This window comes from Oncorhynchus mykiss, unplaced genomic scaffold (genome assembly GCF_013265735.2).
Source record: "Oncorhynchus mykiss isolate Arlee unplaced genomic scaffold, USDA_OmykA_1.1 un_scaffold_509, whole genome shotgun sequence".
In the NCBI taxonomy this organism is placed as follows: domain Eukaryota; kingdom Metazoa; phylum Chordata; class Actinopteri; order Salmoniformes; family Salmonidae; genus Oncorhynchus; species Oncorhynchus mykiss.
In genome coordinates, this window is record NW_023493956.1 from 63,369 (window position 1) to 82,240 (window position 18,872).

General features: G+C 49.8%; 1 protein-coding gene across 1 annotated transcript; it reads left to right on the top strand.

Moving 5' to 3' along the window:
* Positions 1-5,225: 5,225 nt before the first annotated feature.
* On the top strand, positions 5,226-18,626 carry LOC118959011 (sodium/glucose cotransporter 5-like; the record flags this gene model as incomplete). Its single annotated transcript, XM_036974388.1, has 4 exons — positions 5,226-5,657; positions 6,359-6,430; positions 7,275-7,379; positions 18,566-18,626. Coding segments are annotated over exons 1-4 (349 nt in total), but the record flags the coding sequence as incomplete, so codon positions are not given.
* Positions 18,627-18,872: the final 246 nt, after the last annotated feature.

Here is an 18,872-nt window from a genome sequence, read left to right on the forward strand (position 1 = left end):
CCTCCCCCATCAGCCTCCTCTGGTCTGTACTGTATTCCAGCCTCCCCCACCAGCCTCCTCTGGTCTGTTCTGTGTTTCCAGCCTCCTCTGGTCTTTACTGTATTCCAGCCTCCCCCACCAGCCTCCTCTGGTCTGTTCTGTGTTCCAGCCTCCTCTGGTCTTTACTGTATTCCAGCCTCCCCCACCAGCTTCCTCTGGTCTGTTCTGTGTTCCAGCCTCCTCTGGTCTTTACTGTATTCCAGCCTCCCCCACCAGCCTCCTCTGGTCTGTTCTGTGTTCCAGCCTCCTCTGGTCTTTACTGTATTCCAGCCTCCCCACCAGCCTCCTCTGGTCTGTTCTGTGTTCCAGCCTCCTCTGGACTGTACTGTGTTCCAGCCTCCTCCCACCAGCCTCCTCTGGTCTTTACTGTATTCCAGCCTCCCCCACCAGCCTCCTCTGGTCTGTACTGTATTCCAGCCTCCTCTGGACTGTACTGTGTTCCAGCGTCCTCCCACCAGCCTCCTCTGGTCTGTTCTGTTTTCCAGCCTCCCCCACCAGCCTCCTCTGGTCTTTACTGTATTCCAGCCTCCCCCACCAGCCTCCTCTGGTCTGTACTGTATTCCAGCCTCCCCCACCAGCCTCCTCTGGTCTGTTCTGTATTCCAGCCTCCCCCACCAGCCTCCTCTGGTCTGTACTGTATTCCAGTTGATGTATTTATTCTGTCAGCTGGATGATTGATGTTGAACATGTTCACTTCTCCTGCCTGGTGTGTGTGTGTTTGTGTCTATGATGTGTGTGTGTGTGTCTGTGTGTCTGTGTGTTGTGTGTTTACGGTGTGTGGTGTGTGTCTGTGTGTGTGTGTGTGTGTGTGTGTGTGTGTTTACGGTGTGTGTGTGTGTGTGTGTGTGTGTGTGTGTGAGAGATTGATGGTGATGGCAGTGTGTGTGTGACGTCAGAGCCATCTGTTTTCTCTCGCTAAAACACACTGACCAACGGATGTTACCTAGACACACAAACACACCAGAAGGGCCAGTAACCAGCAGGTAGCCTAGTGGTTAGAGCGTTGGACTAGTAACCAGCAGGTAGCCTAGTGGTTAGAGCGTTGAACTAGTATCCAGCAGGTAGCCTAGTGGTTAGAGTGTTGGACCAGTAACCAGCAGGTAGCCTAGTGGTTAGAGCGTTGGACTAGTAACCAGTAGGTATCCTAGTGGTTAGAGCGTTGGACTAGTAACCAGCAGGTAGCCTAGTGGTTAGAGCGTTGAACTAGTATCCAGCAGGTAGCCTAGTGGTTAGAGTGTTGGACCAGTAACCAGCAGGTAGCCTAGTGGTTAGAGCGTTGGACTAGTAACCAGTAGGTAGCCTAGTGGTTGGAGCGTTGGACTAGTAACCAGCAGGTAGCCTAGTGGTTAGAGTGTTGGACTAGTAACCAGCAGGTAGCCTAGTGGTTAGAGTGTTGACTATTAACCAGCAGGTAGCCTAGTGGTTAGAGTGTTGGACTAGTAACCAGCAGGTAGCCTAGTGGTTAGAGAGTTGGACTAGTAACCAGCAAGTAGCCTAGTGGTTAGAGAGTTGGACTAGTAACCAGCAAGTAGCCTAGTGGTTAGAGTGTTTGACTAGTAATGGTGTTGATGGTGTCTGACCTGAGTCCACTCTGCAGACCGTTGGTGGTGTCTGACCTGAGTCCACTCTGCTGACTGTTGATGGTGTCTGACCTGGGTCCACTCTGGTGGTGTTTGACCTGGGTCCACTCTGGTGGTGTCTGACCTGGGTCCACTCTGGTGGTGTCTGACCTGGGTCCACTCTGGTGGTGTCTGACCTGGGTCCACTCTGGTGGTGTCTGACCTGGGTCCACTCTGGTGGTGTCTGACCTGGGTCCACTCTGGTGGTGTCTGACCTGGGTCCACTCTGGTGGTGTCTGACCTGGGTCCACTCTGGTGGTGTCTGACCTGAGTCCACTCTGGTGGTGTCTGACCTGGGTCCACTCTGCTGACTGTTGGTGGTGTTTGACCTGGGTCCACTCTGGTGGTGTTTGACCTGGGTCCACTCTGGTGGTGTTTGACCTGGGTCCACTCTGGTGGTGTCTGACCTGGGTCCACTCTGGTGGTGTCTGACCTGGGTCCACTCTGGTGGTGTCTGACCTGGGTCCACTCTGGTGGTGTCTGACCTGGGTCCACTCTGGTGGTGTCTGACCTGAGTCCACTCTGGTGGTGTCTGACCTGAGTCCACTCTGCTGACCGTTGGTGGTGTCTGACCTGGGTCCACTCTGCTGACTGTTGGTGGTGTTTGACCTGGGTCCACTCTGGTGGTGTTTGATCTGGGTCCACTCTGTTGGTGTCTGACCTGGGTCCACTCTGGTGGTGTCTGACCTGAGTCCACTCTGCTGACCGTTGGTGGTGTCTGACCTGGGTCCACTCTGCTTGACTGTTGGTGGTGTCTGACCTGGGGTCCACTCTGCTGATCGTTGGTGGTGTCTGACCTGGGTCCACTCTGCTGACCGTTGGTGGTGTCTGACCTGGGTCCACTCTGCTGACTGTTGGTGGTGTCTGAACTGAGTCCACTCTGCAGACCGTTGGGGGTGTCTGACCTGAGTCCACTCTGCTGACCGTGGGTGAGACCATGGGCTGTTGGTGGTGTTTGACCTGGGTTCACTCTGCTGACCGTTGGTGGTGTCTGACCTGAGTCCACACTGCTGACCGCTGGTGAGAGGCTGTTGGTGGTGTCTGACCTGGGTCCACTCTGCTGACCGTTGGTGGTGTCTGACCTGAGTCCACTCTGCTGACTGTTGGTGGTGTCTGACCTGAGTCCACTCTGCTGACTGTTGGTGAGAGGCTGTTGATGGTGTCTGACCTGGGTCCATTCTGCAGACCGTTGGTGGTGTCTGACCTGAGTCCACTCTGCTGACCGTTGGTGTTGTCTGACCTGAGTCCACTCTGCTGACCGTTGGTGGTGTCTGACCTGGGTCCACTCTGCTGACCGTTGGTGAGAGGCTGTTGGTGGTGTTTGACCTGGGTCCACTTTGCTGACCGTTGGTGGTGTCTGACCTGCGTCCACTCTGCTGACCGTTGGTGAGAGGCTGTTGGTGGTGTCTGACCTGGGTCCACTCTGCAGACCGTTGGTGGTGTCTGACCTGAGTCCACTCTGCTGACCGATGGTGTCGTCTGACCTGAGTCTACTCTGCTGCCCGTTGGTGAGAGGCTGTTGGTGGTGTCCTGACCTGGGTCCACTCTGCTGACCGTTGGTGGTGTCTGACCTGATTCCACTCTGCTAACTGTTGATGAGAGGTTGTTGGGTGGTGTCTGACCTGGGTCCACTCTGCTGACCGTTGGAGGTGTCTGACTCTGCTGACTGTTGGTGGTGTCTGACCTGGGTCCACTCTGCTGACCGTTGGTGAGAGGCTGTTGGTGGTGTTTGACCTGGGTCAGTCTGCTGACCGTTGGTGGTGTCTGACCTGAGTCCACTCTGCTGACCGTTGGTGTTGTCTGACCTGGGTCCACTCTACTGACCGTTGGTGGTGTTTGACCTGAGTCCACTCTGCTGCCGTTGGTGAGAGGCTGTTTGGTGGTGTCTGACCTGGGTCCACTCTGCTGACCGTTGGTGGTGTCTGACCTTATTCCACTCTGCTAACTGTTGATGAGAGGTTGTTGGTGGTGTCTGACCTGGGTCACTCTGCTGACCGTTGGAGGTGTCTGACTCTGCTGACTGTTGGTGGTGTCTGACCTGGGTCCACTCTGCTGACCGTTGGTGAGAGGCTGTTGGTGGTGTCTGACCTGGGTCCACTCTGCAGACCGTTGGTGGTGTCCTGACCTGAGTCCACTCTGCTGACCGTTGGTGTCATCTGACCTGAGTCCACTCTGCTGACCGTTGGTGAGAGGCTGTTGATGGTGTCTGACCTGGGTCCACTGCTGACCGTTGGTGGTGTGTCCTGAACCTGAGTCCACTCTGCTGACCGTGGGTGAGAGACTGTTGATGGTGTCTGACCTGGGTCCACTCTGCTGACCGTTGGTGAGAGGCTGTTGGTGGTGTCTGACCTGGGTCCACTCTGCTGACCGTTGGTTGGTGTCTGACCTGATTCCACTCTGCTGACTGTTGATGAGAGGCTGTTGGTGGTGTCTGACCTGGGTCCACTCTGCTGACCGTTGGTGAGAGGCTGTTGGTGGTGTTTGACCTGGGTCCACTCTGCTGACCGTTGGTGGTGTCTGACCTGGGTCCACTCTGCTGACCGTTGGTGGTGTCTGACCTGTGTCCACTCTGCTGACCGTTGGTGAGAGGCTGTTGGTGGTGTCTGACCTGGGTCCACTCTGCAGACCGTTGGTGGTGTCTGAGCTGAGTCCACTCTGCTGACCGTTGGTGAGAGGCTGTTGGTGGTGTGTGACCTGGGTCCACTCTGCTGACCGTTGGTGGTGGTGTCTGACCTGAGTCCACTCTGCTGACCGTTGGTGAGAGGCTGTTGATGGTGTCTGACCTGGGTCCACTCTGCTGACCGTTGGTGAGAGGCTGTTGGTGGTGTCTGACCTGGGTCCACTCTGCTGACTGTTGGTGGTGTCTGACCTGAGTCCACTCTGCTGACCATTGGTGTTGTCTGACCTGGGTCTACTCTGCTGCCCGTTGGTGAGAGGCTGTTGGTGGTGTCTGACCTGGGTCCACTCTGCTGACCGTTGGTGGTGTCTGACCTGATTCCACTCTGCTGACTGTTGATGAGAGGCTGTTGGTGGTGTCTGACCTGAGTCCACTCTGCTGACCGTTGGTGAGAGGCTGTTGGTGGTGTCTGGCCTGAGTCCACTCTGCTGACTGTTGATGGTGTCTGACCTGGGTCCACTCTGCTGACTGTTGGTGGTGTCTGACCTGAGTCCACTCTGCTGACTGTTGGTGGTGTCTGACCTGGGTCCACTCTGCTGACCGTTGGTGGTGTCTGACCTGGGTCCACACTGCTGACCGCTGGTGGTGTCTGACCTGAGTCCACTCTGCTGACTGTTGGTGGTGTCTGACCTGAGTCCACTCTGCTGACTGTTGGTGGTGTCTGACCTGGGTCCACTCTGCTGACTGTTGGTGTGTCTGACCTGAGTCCACTCTGCTGACTGTTGGTGGTGTCTGACCTGAGTCCACTCTGCTGACTGTTGGTGGTGTCTGATCTGGGTCCACTCTGCTGACCGTTGGTGGTGTCTGACCTGAGTCCACTCTGCTCACACGAGCTTCATGTGTGACCTCCAACACACACACTCCATTACCTCCCAGCCAGCAGGTAGTGTGTGTGTCAGCGTGTTTCTCTAAACATACATTAGCAGAGGTGTTTAATCATCAATTGACACAAAGTCCCCCGATCTCCTGCCCCTGTTCTCTCTCTCTCTCTCCTACTCGTTCTCCATAGTGTCTGCAGCATTGGTCAGGTGTGGGGTTAGTGAATCAGTGGTCAGGTTTAGGGTTAGTGTACGGTGTGTCTGAAGCAGTGGTCAGGTCTGGGGTTAGGTATGTGTGTGTGTTAGGGTTAGGTGTGTGTTAGGGTTAGGTGTGTGTTAGGGTTAGGTGTATGTGTTAGGTGTGTGTGAGTGTGTTAGTGTGAGTGGTCAGTAATGGCGTCCAACTCCACCACCCAGTTCTTTGCTCTGTCCCAGTCCTTCAGTATCTCTGACATCATCATCATCGCTGCTTACTTCCTGCTCAACGTAGCCGTCGGCATCTGGGTGAGACTTACCTAATACTGTCTGTCTGTCTGTCTGTCTGTCTGTCTGTCTGATGTGTGTTACTATGTAACTCTGTCTGATGTGTGTTACTATGTAACTCTGTCTGATGTGTGTGTAACTCTGTGTTACTATGTAACTCTGTCTGATGTGTGTAACTATGTAACCCTGTCTGATGTGTGTTACTATGTAACTCTGTCTGATGTGTGTTACTATGTAACTCTGTCTGATGTGTGTGTAACTCTGTGTTACTATGTAACTCTGTCTGATGTGTGTAACTATGTAACCCTGTCTGATGTGTGTTACTATGTAACTCTGTCTGATGTGTGTTACTATGGAACTCTGTCTGATGTGTGTGTAACTCTGTGTTACTATGTAACTCTGTCTGATGTGTGTGTAACTCTGTGTTACTATGTAACTCTGTCTGATGTGTGTTACTATGTAACTCTGTCTGATGTGTGTTACTATGTAACTCTGTCTGGTTTGTGTGTAACTCTGTGTTACTATGTAACTCTGTCTGGTTTGTGTGTAACTATGGAACTCTGTCTGGTTTGTGTGTAACTATGGAACTCTGTCTGGTGAGTGTGTAACTCTGTGTAACTATGGAACTCTGTCTGGTTTGTGTGTAACTCTGTGTAACTATGGAACTCTGTCCGGTGTGTGTGTAACTCTGTGTAACTATGGATCTCTGGTGTGTTTTTCAGTCGTCGTGCAGGGTCAGCAGGAACACTCTGAGTGGATACTTCCTGGCTGGGAGAGACATGGCCTGGTGGCCGGTGAGTCAGATCTTAAAGTCTGTTACATCTGCTGTTGATCTCACAGTCCTCCATTTCCTGCTCTTCTTGTGGAAGATCAGAGCCGCTCTGTTTACCAGTTGTGTGTCTGTGTGTGGTGTTTGTGTGTGTATCTGTGTGTATCTGTGTGTGGTGTTTGTGTGTGTCTGTGTGTATCTGTGTGCTGTGTTTGTGTGTGTCTGTGTGTGTCTGTGTGTATCTGTGTGTGGTGTTTGTGTGTGTCTGTGTGTATCTGTGTGTGGTGTTTGTGTGTCTGTGTGTATCTGTGTGCGGGGTTTGTGTGTGTCTGTGTGTATCTGTGTGTATCTGTGTGTGGTGTTTGTGTGTGTCTGTGTGTATCTGTGTGTGGTGTTTGTGTGTGTCTGTGTGTATCTGTGTGTGGTGTTTGTGTGTGTCTGTGTATCTGTGTGTATCTGTGTGTGGTATCTGTGTGTATCTGTGTGTGGTGTTTGTGTGTGTCTGTGTGCGGTGTTTGTGTGTGTATGTGTGTATCTGTGTGTGGTGTTTGTGTGTGTATCTGTGTGTATCTGTGGGTGGTGTTTGTGTGTGTCTGTGTGTATCTGTGTGCGGTGTATGTGTGTATCTGTGTGTATCTGTGTGTGGTATCTGTGTGTATCTGTGTGCGGTGTTTGTGTGTGTATGTGTGTATCTGTGTGTGGTGTTTGTGTGTGTATCTGTGTGTATCTGTGGGTGGTGTTTGTGTGTGTCTGTGTGTGGTATCTGTGTGTATCTGTGTGCGGTGTTTGTGTGTGTCTGTGTGTATCTGTGTGCGGGGTTTGTGTGTGTGTCTGCGTGTATCTGTGTGTCTGTGTGTATCTGTGTGTAGATCGGAGCCTCTCTGTTTGCCAGTAGCGAGGGCTCTGGTCTGTTCATCGGTCTGGCTGGAACAGGAGCTGCCGGAGGCATCGCTGTAGCTGGCTTCGAATGGAACGTAAGGACACACACACACACACACACACACACACACACACGTACATTTACACACACAGTGGTGCGTATTCATGGATGCCAATGGAAGCCAGGCTTCCCCAGAAAATTGACCATGAAAAAAACATTTAAAATATTTCTCTTTCATCTAAGTTTTCATAATTGTCCTTCAATTCACAAGAGGCTGAATGTATCCCAGCGGATGAAGCATCCCAGCGGATGAAGCATCCCAGCGGATGAAGCATCCCAGCGGATGAAGCATCCCAGCGGATGAAGCATCTGAGCGAGTGAAACAGATCCCCCTCTGTCTCTGTGTGTGTCCCCATCTATCGGATTCGGTCTGGTCATAAAGAGTATGACATTGTTGCTGCCCGAAGCATTGAAGGCAAGTGAAGCCAGCGAGCATTTGGCCTCCCTTGATAAAAACATTAATAAATAATCAGCGTTGAGCTCAACTGAATGGTCCTGGCACACCAAAACAACGTATCAGGGGAAGGCTTCTCTCCAATCACATCGAGAGAGAGAGATACGTCATGAATGGTCCTGGCACACCAAAACAACGTATCAGGGGAAGGCTTCTCTCCAATCACATCGAGAGAGATACGTCATGAATGGTCCTGGCACACCAAAACAATGTGTCAAGGGAAGGCTTGTCTCCAATCACATCGCATCAAAAGAGATACGTCATTGACAGAAACAACTTGAATCATTGCATCTCCTTGTGTTGTTGTCCTCCGGTGGCTAGCTAGCTAAAATGGTCCGTTTCCGAGTCCTCGTGGGTGGCGCAGTGGTCTAAGCTGTGCCACCAGAGATTCTGGGTTCGAGCCCAGGCTCTGTCGCAGCCGGCCGCGACCGGGAGGCCGATGGGGCGGCGCACAATTGGCCCAGCGTCGTCCGGGATAGGGAGGGTTTGGCCGGTAGGGATATCTTTGTCTCATCGTGCACTAGCGGCTCCTGTGGCGGGCCGGGCGCAGTGCGCACTGACCAGGTCGCTAGGTGCACAGTGTTTCCTCCGACACATTGGTGCGGCTAGCTTCCGGTTTGGATGTGCATTGTGTCAAGAAGCAGTGCGGCTTGGTTTGGTTGTGTTTCGGAGGACGCATGGCTCTCGACCTTCGCCTCTCCCGAGTCTGTACGGGAGTTGCAGCGATGAGACAAGACTGTAACTACCAATTGGATACCACAAAATTGGGGAGAAAAAAAGGGGTACATTTTTTTTCTTCAAAGGCTCAGTTTCCTAAATTACCCATGGGATGGATATAGGGATTTGGACTTGTGGTTTTACTTAGTTCTCTGTGGCCAATGATTATAACTGTGATTCTGATCCAACCATTAATTCATACATTGTTTTACCCCTGGTCTGAGAGGATGGGAGTTCAACATGTAGCTAGATGTAGAAGGCTGATGTTACCTAGCTAACGTTGGCCATGAATGGAAGTTAGGTTAGCGAGCTAGCATTTTAGCCAGGTAGCCTAGGACCACAAAAAACGAAAAGCGTGTACTGTATGACAGAGTGAAAGACCGTTTAGGCAACATGAAAGAGAGGAGGATGGTGTTGGCGTTTCTCTACAGGTAGGGTGAGTCAATATGTTTTTCTACTTGCACAAACACACACACACACACACAGAAATCAGAACCATGGACATTAACATTATATTTAGCTTAAGTTGATTGGACTAAATCGTTTTTGGTATCTTTAAGTTGTCATTGTATTAGACTAAGCAGAGCTGGAAGAGTGGTTGTATGAAGAGTGGTGCTGGAAGAGTGGTTGTAGGAAGAGTGGTTGTAGGAAGAGTGGAGCTGGAAGAGTGCTTGCTGGAAGAGTGCTTGCTGGAAGAGTGGTTGTAGGAAGAGTGGAGCTGGAAGAGTGCTTGCTGGAAGAGTGGTTGTAGGAAGAGTGGTTGCTGGAAGAGTGGAGCTGGAAGAGTGGTTGCTGGAAGAGTGGTTGTATGAAGAGTGGTGCTGGAAGAGTGGTTGCTGGAAGAGTGGTTGTAGGAAGAGTGGAGCTGGAAGAGTGGTTGCTGGAAGAGTGGAGCTGGAAGAGTGGTTGCTGGAAGAGTGGTTGTAGGAAGAGTGGAGCTGGAAGAGTGGTTGTAGGAAGAGTGGTTGCTGGAAGAGTGGTTGCTGGAAGAGTGGAGCTGGAAGAGTGGAGCTAGAAGAGTGGTTGTAGGAAGAGTGGTTGCTGGAAGAGTGGTTGTAGGAAGAGTGGTTGCTGGAAGAGTGGTTGTAGGAAGAGTGGTTGTAGGAAGAGTGGTTGCTGGAAGAGTGGAGCTGGAAGAGTGGTTGCTGGAAGAGTGGAGCTGGAAGAGTGGAGCTAGAAGAGTGGTTGTAGGAAGAGTGGTTGCTGGAAGAGTGGTTGTAGGAAGAGTGGTTGCTGGAAGAGTGGTTGTAGATAGAGTGGTTGTTGGAAGAGTGGAGCTGGAAGAGTGGTTGTAGGAAGAGTGGTTGTAGGAAGAGTGGTTGCTGGAAGAGTGGTTGTAGAAAGAGTGGTTGCTGGAAGAGTGGTTGTAGGAAGAGTGGTTGCTGGAAGAGTGGTTGCTGGAAGAGTGGTTGTAGGAAGAGTGGTTGTAGGAAGAGTGGTTGCTGGAAGAGTGGTTGCTGGAAGAGTGGTTGTAGGAAGAGTGGTTGCTGGAAGAGTGGTTGTAGGAAGAGTGGTTGTAGGAAGAGTGGTTGTAGGAAGAGTGGTTGCTGGAAGAGTGGTTGTAGGAAGAGTGGTTGCTGGAAGAGTGGTTGTAGAAAGAGTGGTTGCTGGAAGAGTGGTTGTAGGAAGAGTGGTTGCTGGAAGAGTGGTTGCTGGAAGAGTGGTTGTAGGAAGAGTGGTTGTAGGAAGAGTGGTTGCTGGAAGAGTGGTTGCTGGAAGAGTGGTTGTAGGAAGAGTGGTTGCTGGAAGAGTGGTTGTAGGAAGAGTGGTTGTAGGAAGAGTGGTTGTAGGAAGAGTGGTTGCTGGAAGAGTGGTTGTAGGAAGAGTGGTTGCTGGAAGAGTGGAGCAGGAAGAGTGGTTGTAGGAAGAGTAGTTGCTGGAAGAGTGGTTTATGGAAGAGTGGAGCTGGAAGAGTGGCTGTAGGAAGAGCGGAGCTGGAAGAGTGGTTGTAGGAAGAGTGGAGCTGAAAGAGTGGTTGTAGGAAGGGTGGAGCTGGAAGAGTGGTTGATGGAAGAGTGGAGCTGGAAGAGTGGCTGTAGGAAGAGTGGTTGTAGGAAGAGTGCTGGAAGAGTGGTTGTAGGAAGAGTGCTGGAAGAGTGGTTGTAGGAAGAGTGGAGCTGGAAGAGTGGAGCTGGAAGAGGGGTTGTAGGAAGAGTGGAGCTGGAAGAGCGGAGCTGGAAGAGTGGTTGTAGGAAGAGTGGAGCTGGAAGAGTGGAGCTGGAAGAGTGGAGCTGGAAGAGTGGTTGTAGGAAGAGTGGAGCTGGAAGAGTGGAGCTGGAAGAGTGGTTGTAGGAAGAGTGGAGCTGGAAGAGCGGAGCTGGAAGAGTGGTTGTAGGAAGAGTGGAGCTGGAAGAGTGGAGCTGGAAGAGTGGTTGCAACAAAGGACAAGCAGCACGCAGACAGACAGAGCAACATATCAGCACGCAGACAGACAGAGCCACATATCAGCACACAGACAGACATAGCAAAATATCAGCACGCAGACAGACAGAGCCACATATCAGCACACAGACAGACAGACAGAGCAACATATCAGCACGCAGACAGACAGAGCAACATATCAGCACGCAGACAGACAGAGCAACATATCAGCACACAGACAGACAGAGCAACATATTAGCACGCAGACAGACAGAGCCACATATCAGCACGCAGACAGACAGACAGAGCAACATATCAGCACGCAGACAGACAGAGCAACATATCAGCACACAGATAGACAGAGCAACATATCAGCACGCATTCAGACAGAGCAACATATCAGCCCACAGATAGACAGAGCAACATATCAGCACGCATTCAGACAGAGCAACATATCAGCACACAGACAGACAGAGCAACATATCAGCAGACAGACAGACAGAGCAACATATCAGCATACAGACAGACAGAACAACATAGGACTGTTTTTCTCCCCTGAAACACAGACATCTGGCTCAGTAACAGCAGTTGTCCTCTTTGTGAGGAACATGCAGGCTGTTTTTTATCACATTGAGATGCAAACATGAGTCACTGAGTTACTGAGTAATTTACACTACCGTTCAAAAGTTCAGGGCCACTTACAAATGTCCTTGTTTTTCAAAGAAAAGCACATTTTTGGTCCATTTAAAATAACATCAAATTGATCAGAAATTACAGTGTTCCAATGGCCCGTTGTGTTTGCTAATCCAAGTTTATCACAGTGTTCCAATGGCCTGTTGTGTTTGCTAATCCAAGTTTATCACAGTGTTCCAATGGCCCGTTGTGTTTGCTAATCCAAGTTTATCACAGTGTTCCAATGGCCCGTTGTGTTTGCTAATCCAAGTTTATCACAGTGTTCCAATGGCCCGTTGTGTTTGCTAATCCAAGTTTATCACAGTGTTCCAATGGCCCGTTGTGTTTGCTAATCCAAGTTTATCACAGTGTTCCAATGGCCTGTTGTGTTTGCTAATCCAAGTTTATCACAGTGTTCCAATGGCCCGTTGTGTTTGCTAATCCAAGTTTATCACAGTGTTCCAATGGCCCGTTGTGTTTGCTAATCCAAGTTTATCACAGTGTTCCAATGGCCCGTTGTGTAAAAGGCTAATTGAAGGCAGATCTTAACTGTACACGCTAAACTCTCCGTGTTTAAATCAATAGTTGTTTAGTGGTCCCATAATGTCTGAAACATGAACCTTGCTTGACCTTGCTGTAGGTCATCTGACTGTTTGTTAGAAGCAAATGGCTTTGTGCACTTCACCGGACAGAGGTTGCTCTCTGCTTTTGAGATGAAACAAATGTGTGTCTTCTTATTGTCCCTGCCTTTAGCCCGTTTATCACAGTGGCAAGGCCTTTAGGCCTTTAAATCACAGTGTCAAGGCCTTTAGGCCTTTAAATCACAGTGTCAAGGCCTTTAGGCCTTTAAATCACAGTGGCAAGGCCTTTAGGTCTGTTTATCACAGTGGCAAGGCCTTTAGGTCTGTTTATCACAGTGGCAAGGCCTTTAGGTCTGTTTATCACAGTGGCAAGGCCTTTAGGTCTGTTTATCAGTGGCAAGGCCTTTAGGCCTGTTTATCAGTGGCAAGGCTTTAGGCCTGTTTATCACAGTGGCAAGGCCTTTAGGTCTGTTTATCACAGTGGCAAGGCCTTTAGGTCTGTTTTTATCAGTGGCAAGGCCTTTGTAGGGCTGTTTATCACAGTGGCAAGGCCTTTAGGTCTGTTTATCACAGTGGCAAGGCCTTTAGGTCTGTTTTATCACAGTGGCAAGGCCTTTAGGCTGTTTATCACAGTGGCGAGGCCTTTAGGTCTGTTTATCACAGTGGCAAAGGCCTTTAGGTCTGTTTATCACAGTGGCAAGGCCTTTAGGCCTGTTTATCACAGTGGCAAGGCTTTAGGTCTGTTTTATCACAGTGGCAAGGCCTTTAGGTCTGTTTATCCCAGTGGCCAGGCCTTTAGGCCTTAATCACAGTGGCAAGGCCTTTAGGTCTGTTTATCACAGTGGCAAGGCCTTTTTTAGTTAGCCTTTAAATCACAGTGGCAAGGCCTTTAGGCCTGTTTATCACAGTGGCAAGGCCTTTAGGTCTGTTTATCACAGTGGCAAGGCCTTTAGTTCTGTTTATCCCAGTGGCAAGGCCTTTATCCTGTTTATCACAGTGGCAAGGCTTTAGGCTGTTTATCACAGTGGCAAGGCCTTTAGGTCTGTTTATCACAGTGGCAAATGCCTTTAGGTCTGTTTTATCACAGTGGCAAGGCCTTTAGGTCTGTTTTATCAGTGGCAAGGCCTTTAGCCTGTTTATCAGTGGCAAGGCCTTTAGGCCTGTTTATCACAGTGGCAAGGCCTTTAGGTCTGTTTATCACAAGTGTGGCAAGGCCTTTAGGTCTGTTTATCACAGTGGCAAGGCCTTTAGGTCTGTTTATCACAGTGGCAAGGCCTTTAGGTCTGTTTATCACAGTGGCAAGGCCTTTAGGTCTGTTTATCACAGTGGCAAGGCCTTTAGGCTGTTTATCACAGTGGCGAGGCCTTTAGGTCTGTTTATCACAGTGGCAAGGCCTTTAGGTCTGTTTATCACAGTGGCAAGGCCTTTAGGCTCTGTTTATCACAGTGTTGGCAAGGCCTTTATAGGTCTGTTTATCACAGTGGCAAGGCCTTTAGGTCTGTTTATCACAGTGGCAAGGCCTTTAGGCCTTTAAATCACAGTGGCAAGGCCTTTAGGTCTGTTTATCACAGTGGCAAGGCCTTTAGGCCTTTAAATCACAGTGGCAAGGCCTTTTGGTGGCCCTGTTTATCACAGTGGCAAGGCCTTTAGTCTGTTTATCACAGTGGCAAGGCCTTTAGGTCTGTTTTTATCCCCAGTGGCAAGAAGGCTTTAGGCCTGTTTATCACAGTGGCAAGGCCTTTAGGCCTGTTTATCACAGTGGCAAGGCCTTTAGTTCTGTTTTATCACAGTGGCAAGGCCTTTAGCCTGTTTTATCACAGTGGCCAAGGCCTTTAGGCCTGTTTATCACAGTGGCAAGGCCTTTAGGTCTGTTTTATATCACAGTGGCAAGGCCTTTTAGGTCTGTTTATCCAGTGGCAAGGCCTTTAGGTCTGTTTATCACAGTGGCAAGGCCTTTAGGCCTGTTTATCACAGTGGCAAGGCCTTTAGGCCTGTTTATCAGTGGCAAGGCTTTAGGCCTGTTATCACAGTGGCAAGGCCTTTAGGCCTGTTTATCACAGTGGCAAAGGCCTTTAGGCCTGTTTTTCAGTGGCAAGGCCTTTAGGCCTGTTTATCACAGTGGCAAGGCCTTTAGGCCTGTTTATCACAGTGGCAAGGCCTTTAGGCCTGTTTATCACAGTGGCAAGGCCTTTAGGTCTGTTTTATCAGTGGCAAGAAGGCCCTGTTAGGCCTGTTTATCACAGTGGCAAGGCCTTTAGGCCTGTTTATCACAGTGGCAAGGCCTTTAGGCCTGTTTATCAGTGGCAAGGCCTTTAGGCCTGTTTATCACAGTGGCAAGGCCTTTAGGTCTGTTTATCACAGTGGCAAGGCCTTTAGGTCCTGTTTATCACAGTGGCAAGGCCTTTAGGCCTGTTTATCACAGTGGCAAGGCCTTTAGGTCTGTTTATCATCACAGTGGCAAGGCCTTTAGGCCTGTTTATCAGTGGCAAGGCCTTTAGGTCTGTTTATGTATCACAGTGGCAAGGCCTTTAGGCCTGTTTATCACAGTGGCAAGGCCTTTAGGCCTGTTTATCACAGTGGCAAGGCCTTTAGGTCTGTTTTATCACAGTGGCAAGGCCTTTAGGCCTGTTTATCACAGTGGCAAGGCCTTTAGGTCTGTTTATCCCAGTGGCAAGGCCTTTAGGCCTGTTTATCACAGTGGCAAGGCCTTTAGGTCTGTTTATCACAGTGGCAAGGCCTTTAGGCCTGTTTATCACAGTGGCAAGGCCTTTAGGCCTGTTTATCAGTGGCAAGGCCTTTAGGCCTGTTTATCCCAGTGGCAAGGCCTTTAGGCCTGTTTATCACAGTGGCAAGGCCTTTAGGCCTGTTTATCACAGTGGCGAGGCCTTTAGGTCTGTTTATCAGTGGCAAGGCCTTTAGGCCTGTTTGTCACAGTGGCAAGGCCTTTAGGCCTGTTTATCACAGTGGCAATGCCTTTAGGCCTGTTTATCAGTGGCAAGGCCTTTAGGCCTGTTTATCACAGTGGCAAGGCCTTTAGGTCTGTTTATCCCAGTGGCAAGGCCTTTAGGCCTGTTTATCACAGTGGCAAGGCCTTTAGGCCTGTTTATCACAGTGGCAAGGCCTTTAGGTCTGTTTATCACAGTGGCAAGGCCTTTAGGCCTGTTTATCAGTGGCAAGGCCTTTAGGTCTGTTTATCCCAGTGGCAAGGCCTTTAGGCCTGTTTATCACAGTGGCAAGGCCTTTAGGCCTGTTTATCAGTGGCAAGGCCTTTAGGTCTGTTTATCCCAGTGGCAAGGCCTTTAGGCCTGTTTATCACAGTGGCAAGGCCTTTAGGTCTGTTTATCCCAGTGGCAAGGCCTTTAGGCCTGTTTATCACAGTGGCAAGGCCTTTAGGTCTGTTTATCACAGTGGCAAGGCCTTTAGGCCTGTTTATCACAGTGGCAAGGCCTTTAGGCCTGTTTATCACAGTGGCAAGGCCTTTAGGACTGTTTATCACAATGGCAAGGCCTTTAGGCCTGTTTATCAGTGGCAAGGCCTTTAGGCCTGTTTATCACAGTGGCAAGGCCTTTAGGCCTGTTTATCACAGTGGCAAGGCCTTTAGGCCTGTTTATCAGTGGCAAGGCCTTTAGGTCTGTTTATCAGTGGCAAGGCCTTTAGGCCTGTTTATCACAGTGGCAAGGCCTTTAGGCCTGTTTATCACAGTGGCAAGGCCTTTAGGCCTGTTTATCAGTGGCAAGGCCTTTAGGCCTGTTTATCACAGTGGCAAGGCCTTTAGGCCTGTTTATCACAGTGGCAAGGCCTTTAGGCCTGTTCATCAGTGGCAAGGCCTTTAGGCCTGTTTATCCCAGTGGCAAGGCCTTTAGGCCTGTTTATCACAGTGGCAAGGCCTTTAGGCCTGTTTATCACAGTGGCGAGGCCTTTAGGTCTGTTTATCAGTGGCAAGGCCTTTAGGCCTGTTTATCACAGTGGCAAGGCCTTTAGGCCTGTTTATCACAGTGGCAATGCCTTTAGGCCTGTTATCACAGTGGCAAGGCCTTTAGGCCTGTTTATCACAGTGGCAAGGCATATAAAGTGCATTCAGACCCCTTGACTTGTTCCACATTTTGTTACGTTTCAGCCTTATTCTAAAATCAATCTACCCATAATACCCCATAATGACAAAGAAAACGGTTTTTAGAAATATTTAAAACTGAAATATGACATTTCCATCAGTATTCAGAGCCTTTACTCAGTACTCTGTTGAAGCACCTTTGGCAGCGATTACAGCCTTGAGTCTTCTTGGTTGTGACGCTACAAGCTTGGCACACCTGTATTTGGGAAGTTTCTCCCATTCTCTCTGCAGATCCTCTCAAGCTCTGCCAGGTTTTGGGAGCGTCGCTGCACAGATTCTTTCAGGTCTCCAGAGATGTTCGATCAATTCCGGGTTCTGGCTGGGCACTCAAGGACATTCAGAGACTTGTCCCGAAACACTCCTGCGTTGTCTTGGCTGCGTGCTTAAGGATGTTGTCCTGTTGGAAGGTGAACCTTCGCCCCCAGTCTGAGGTCCTGAGCAGGTTTTCATCAAGGATTTCTCTGTACTTTGCGCCGTTCATCTTTCCCTCGATCTTGACGAGTCTCCCAGTCCCTGCCGCTGAAAACATCCCCACAGCATGATGCTGCAACCCCATGCTTCACAGTAGGGATGGTTCCAGGTTTCCTCCAGACGTGACGCTTGGCATTCAGGCCAAAGAGTTCAATCTTGGTTTCATAAGACCAGAGAATCTTGTTTCTCATGGTCTGAGAGTCTTTAGCTGCCTTTTGGCAAACTTTCGTGAGCTGTCATGTGACTTTTACTGAGGAGTGGCTTCCGTTTGGCCCTCTACCTGATTGGTGGAGTGCTGCAGAGATGGTTGTCCTTCTGTAAGTTCTCCCATCTCCACAGAGGACTCTGGAGCTCTGTCAGAGTGACCGTTGGGTTCTTGGTCACCCCTTACCAAGGCCCTTCTCCACCGATTGCTCAGTTTGGCCAGGCGGCGAGGTCAAGGAAGTCTTGATGGATCTAAACTTCTTCCATTTAAGATTGATGGAAGCCACTGTGTTCTTTGGGATCTTCAATGCTGCAGAAATGTGTTAGTACCCTTCCCCAGATCTGTGCCTCGTCACAATCCTGTCTCGAAATGCTATGGAGAATTACTTTGACCTCAAGGCTTGTTTTTTGCTCTGACATGCACTGTCAACTGTGGGACCTTATATAGACAGGTGTGTGCCTTTCCATCATGTTCAATCAATTGAATTTACCACAGGTGGACTCCTATCAAGTTGTAGAAACATCTCAAGGATGATCAATGATAACAGGATGCACCTGAGATCAATTTAGAGTCTCATAGTAAAGGGTCTTAATATTTATGTAAATAAGTTATTTCTGTTTTTATTTTTTAATAATACATTTGCAAAAAAATCTGTTTTCACTTTGTCATTATGGGTTACTGAGTGTAGATTAATGAGGAAAACATTTGATTTAATAGATTTTAGAATAGGCGTTTAACGTAACCAAATGTGGAAAAGGTCAAGTGGTCTGAATAGTTTCCGAATGTAAATTAAAATGTTATAGACAAACAGCGCAGGATGTTACACCCCTACTAACCTTCCCCAGTGGTTTCCCCCCACTCACCCCTACTAACCTTCCCCAGTGTTTCCCCCACTCACCCCTACTAACCTTCCCCAGTGGTTTCCCCCACTCACCCCTACTAACCTTCCCCAGTGGTTTCCCCCACTCACCCCTACTAACCTTCCCCAGTGGATTCCCCACTCACCCCTACTAACCTTCCCCAGTGGATTCCCCACTCACCCTACTAACCTTCCCCAGTGGATTCCCCCACTCACCCCTACTAACCTTCCCCCGTGGATTCCCCTCACCCCTACTGCATACACCAGCTTCCCGTACTGCATACACAGCTTCCCGTACTGCATACACAGCTTCCCCTGTCCCCCCCACTCACCCCTACTGCATACACAGCTTCCCCAGTGGTCCCCCACTCACCCTACTGCATACACACACCGTGCCATCGTTGGGGTTAATTCTACAAATTCTAATTAAATCTCTGTCAAATCCAGGTCAGACTTTTTTTCAGGCTGAGCATTTCACTGTTCAGACAACAGGGGGCAGTGTAACCAGCTGATTATTATGTATAGTAGTAGTACCATCAGCAGACAGCAGGGTGCAGTGTAACCAGCTGATTATTATGTATAGTATAGTACCATCAGCAGACAGCAGGGGCAGTGTAACCAGCTGATTATTATGTATAGTAGTAGTACCATCAGCAGACAACAGGGGGCAGTCTCACAGTTAATGAAACCTTTCTATTCTCCCCCTATCTCTGTCCTCTCTCCTCCCACAATCTCTCTGGCCTCCCTCTCTCTCTCTCCCCCTATCTCCTCTCTCTCTCTGTCTCTCAGGCCACCTATGTGTTGCTGGCATTGGCTTGGGTGTTTTGTACCAGTCTATGTGTCTTCAGGGGTGAGTTCACACACAAGACAAACAAACACACACACACACACACCCACACACACACACACACACACACACACACACACACACACACCACACACACACACACACACAACACACACACACACACACACACAACACACACCCACCCACACACACACCACAACAACACCGACTCAGAGTGTGTACCTGCACCCTTTCTGCTCGTGTTGCAGCTAGTTGAAGAATTCTTTAACCTGAACATTCCTCTGCTGG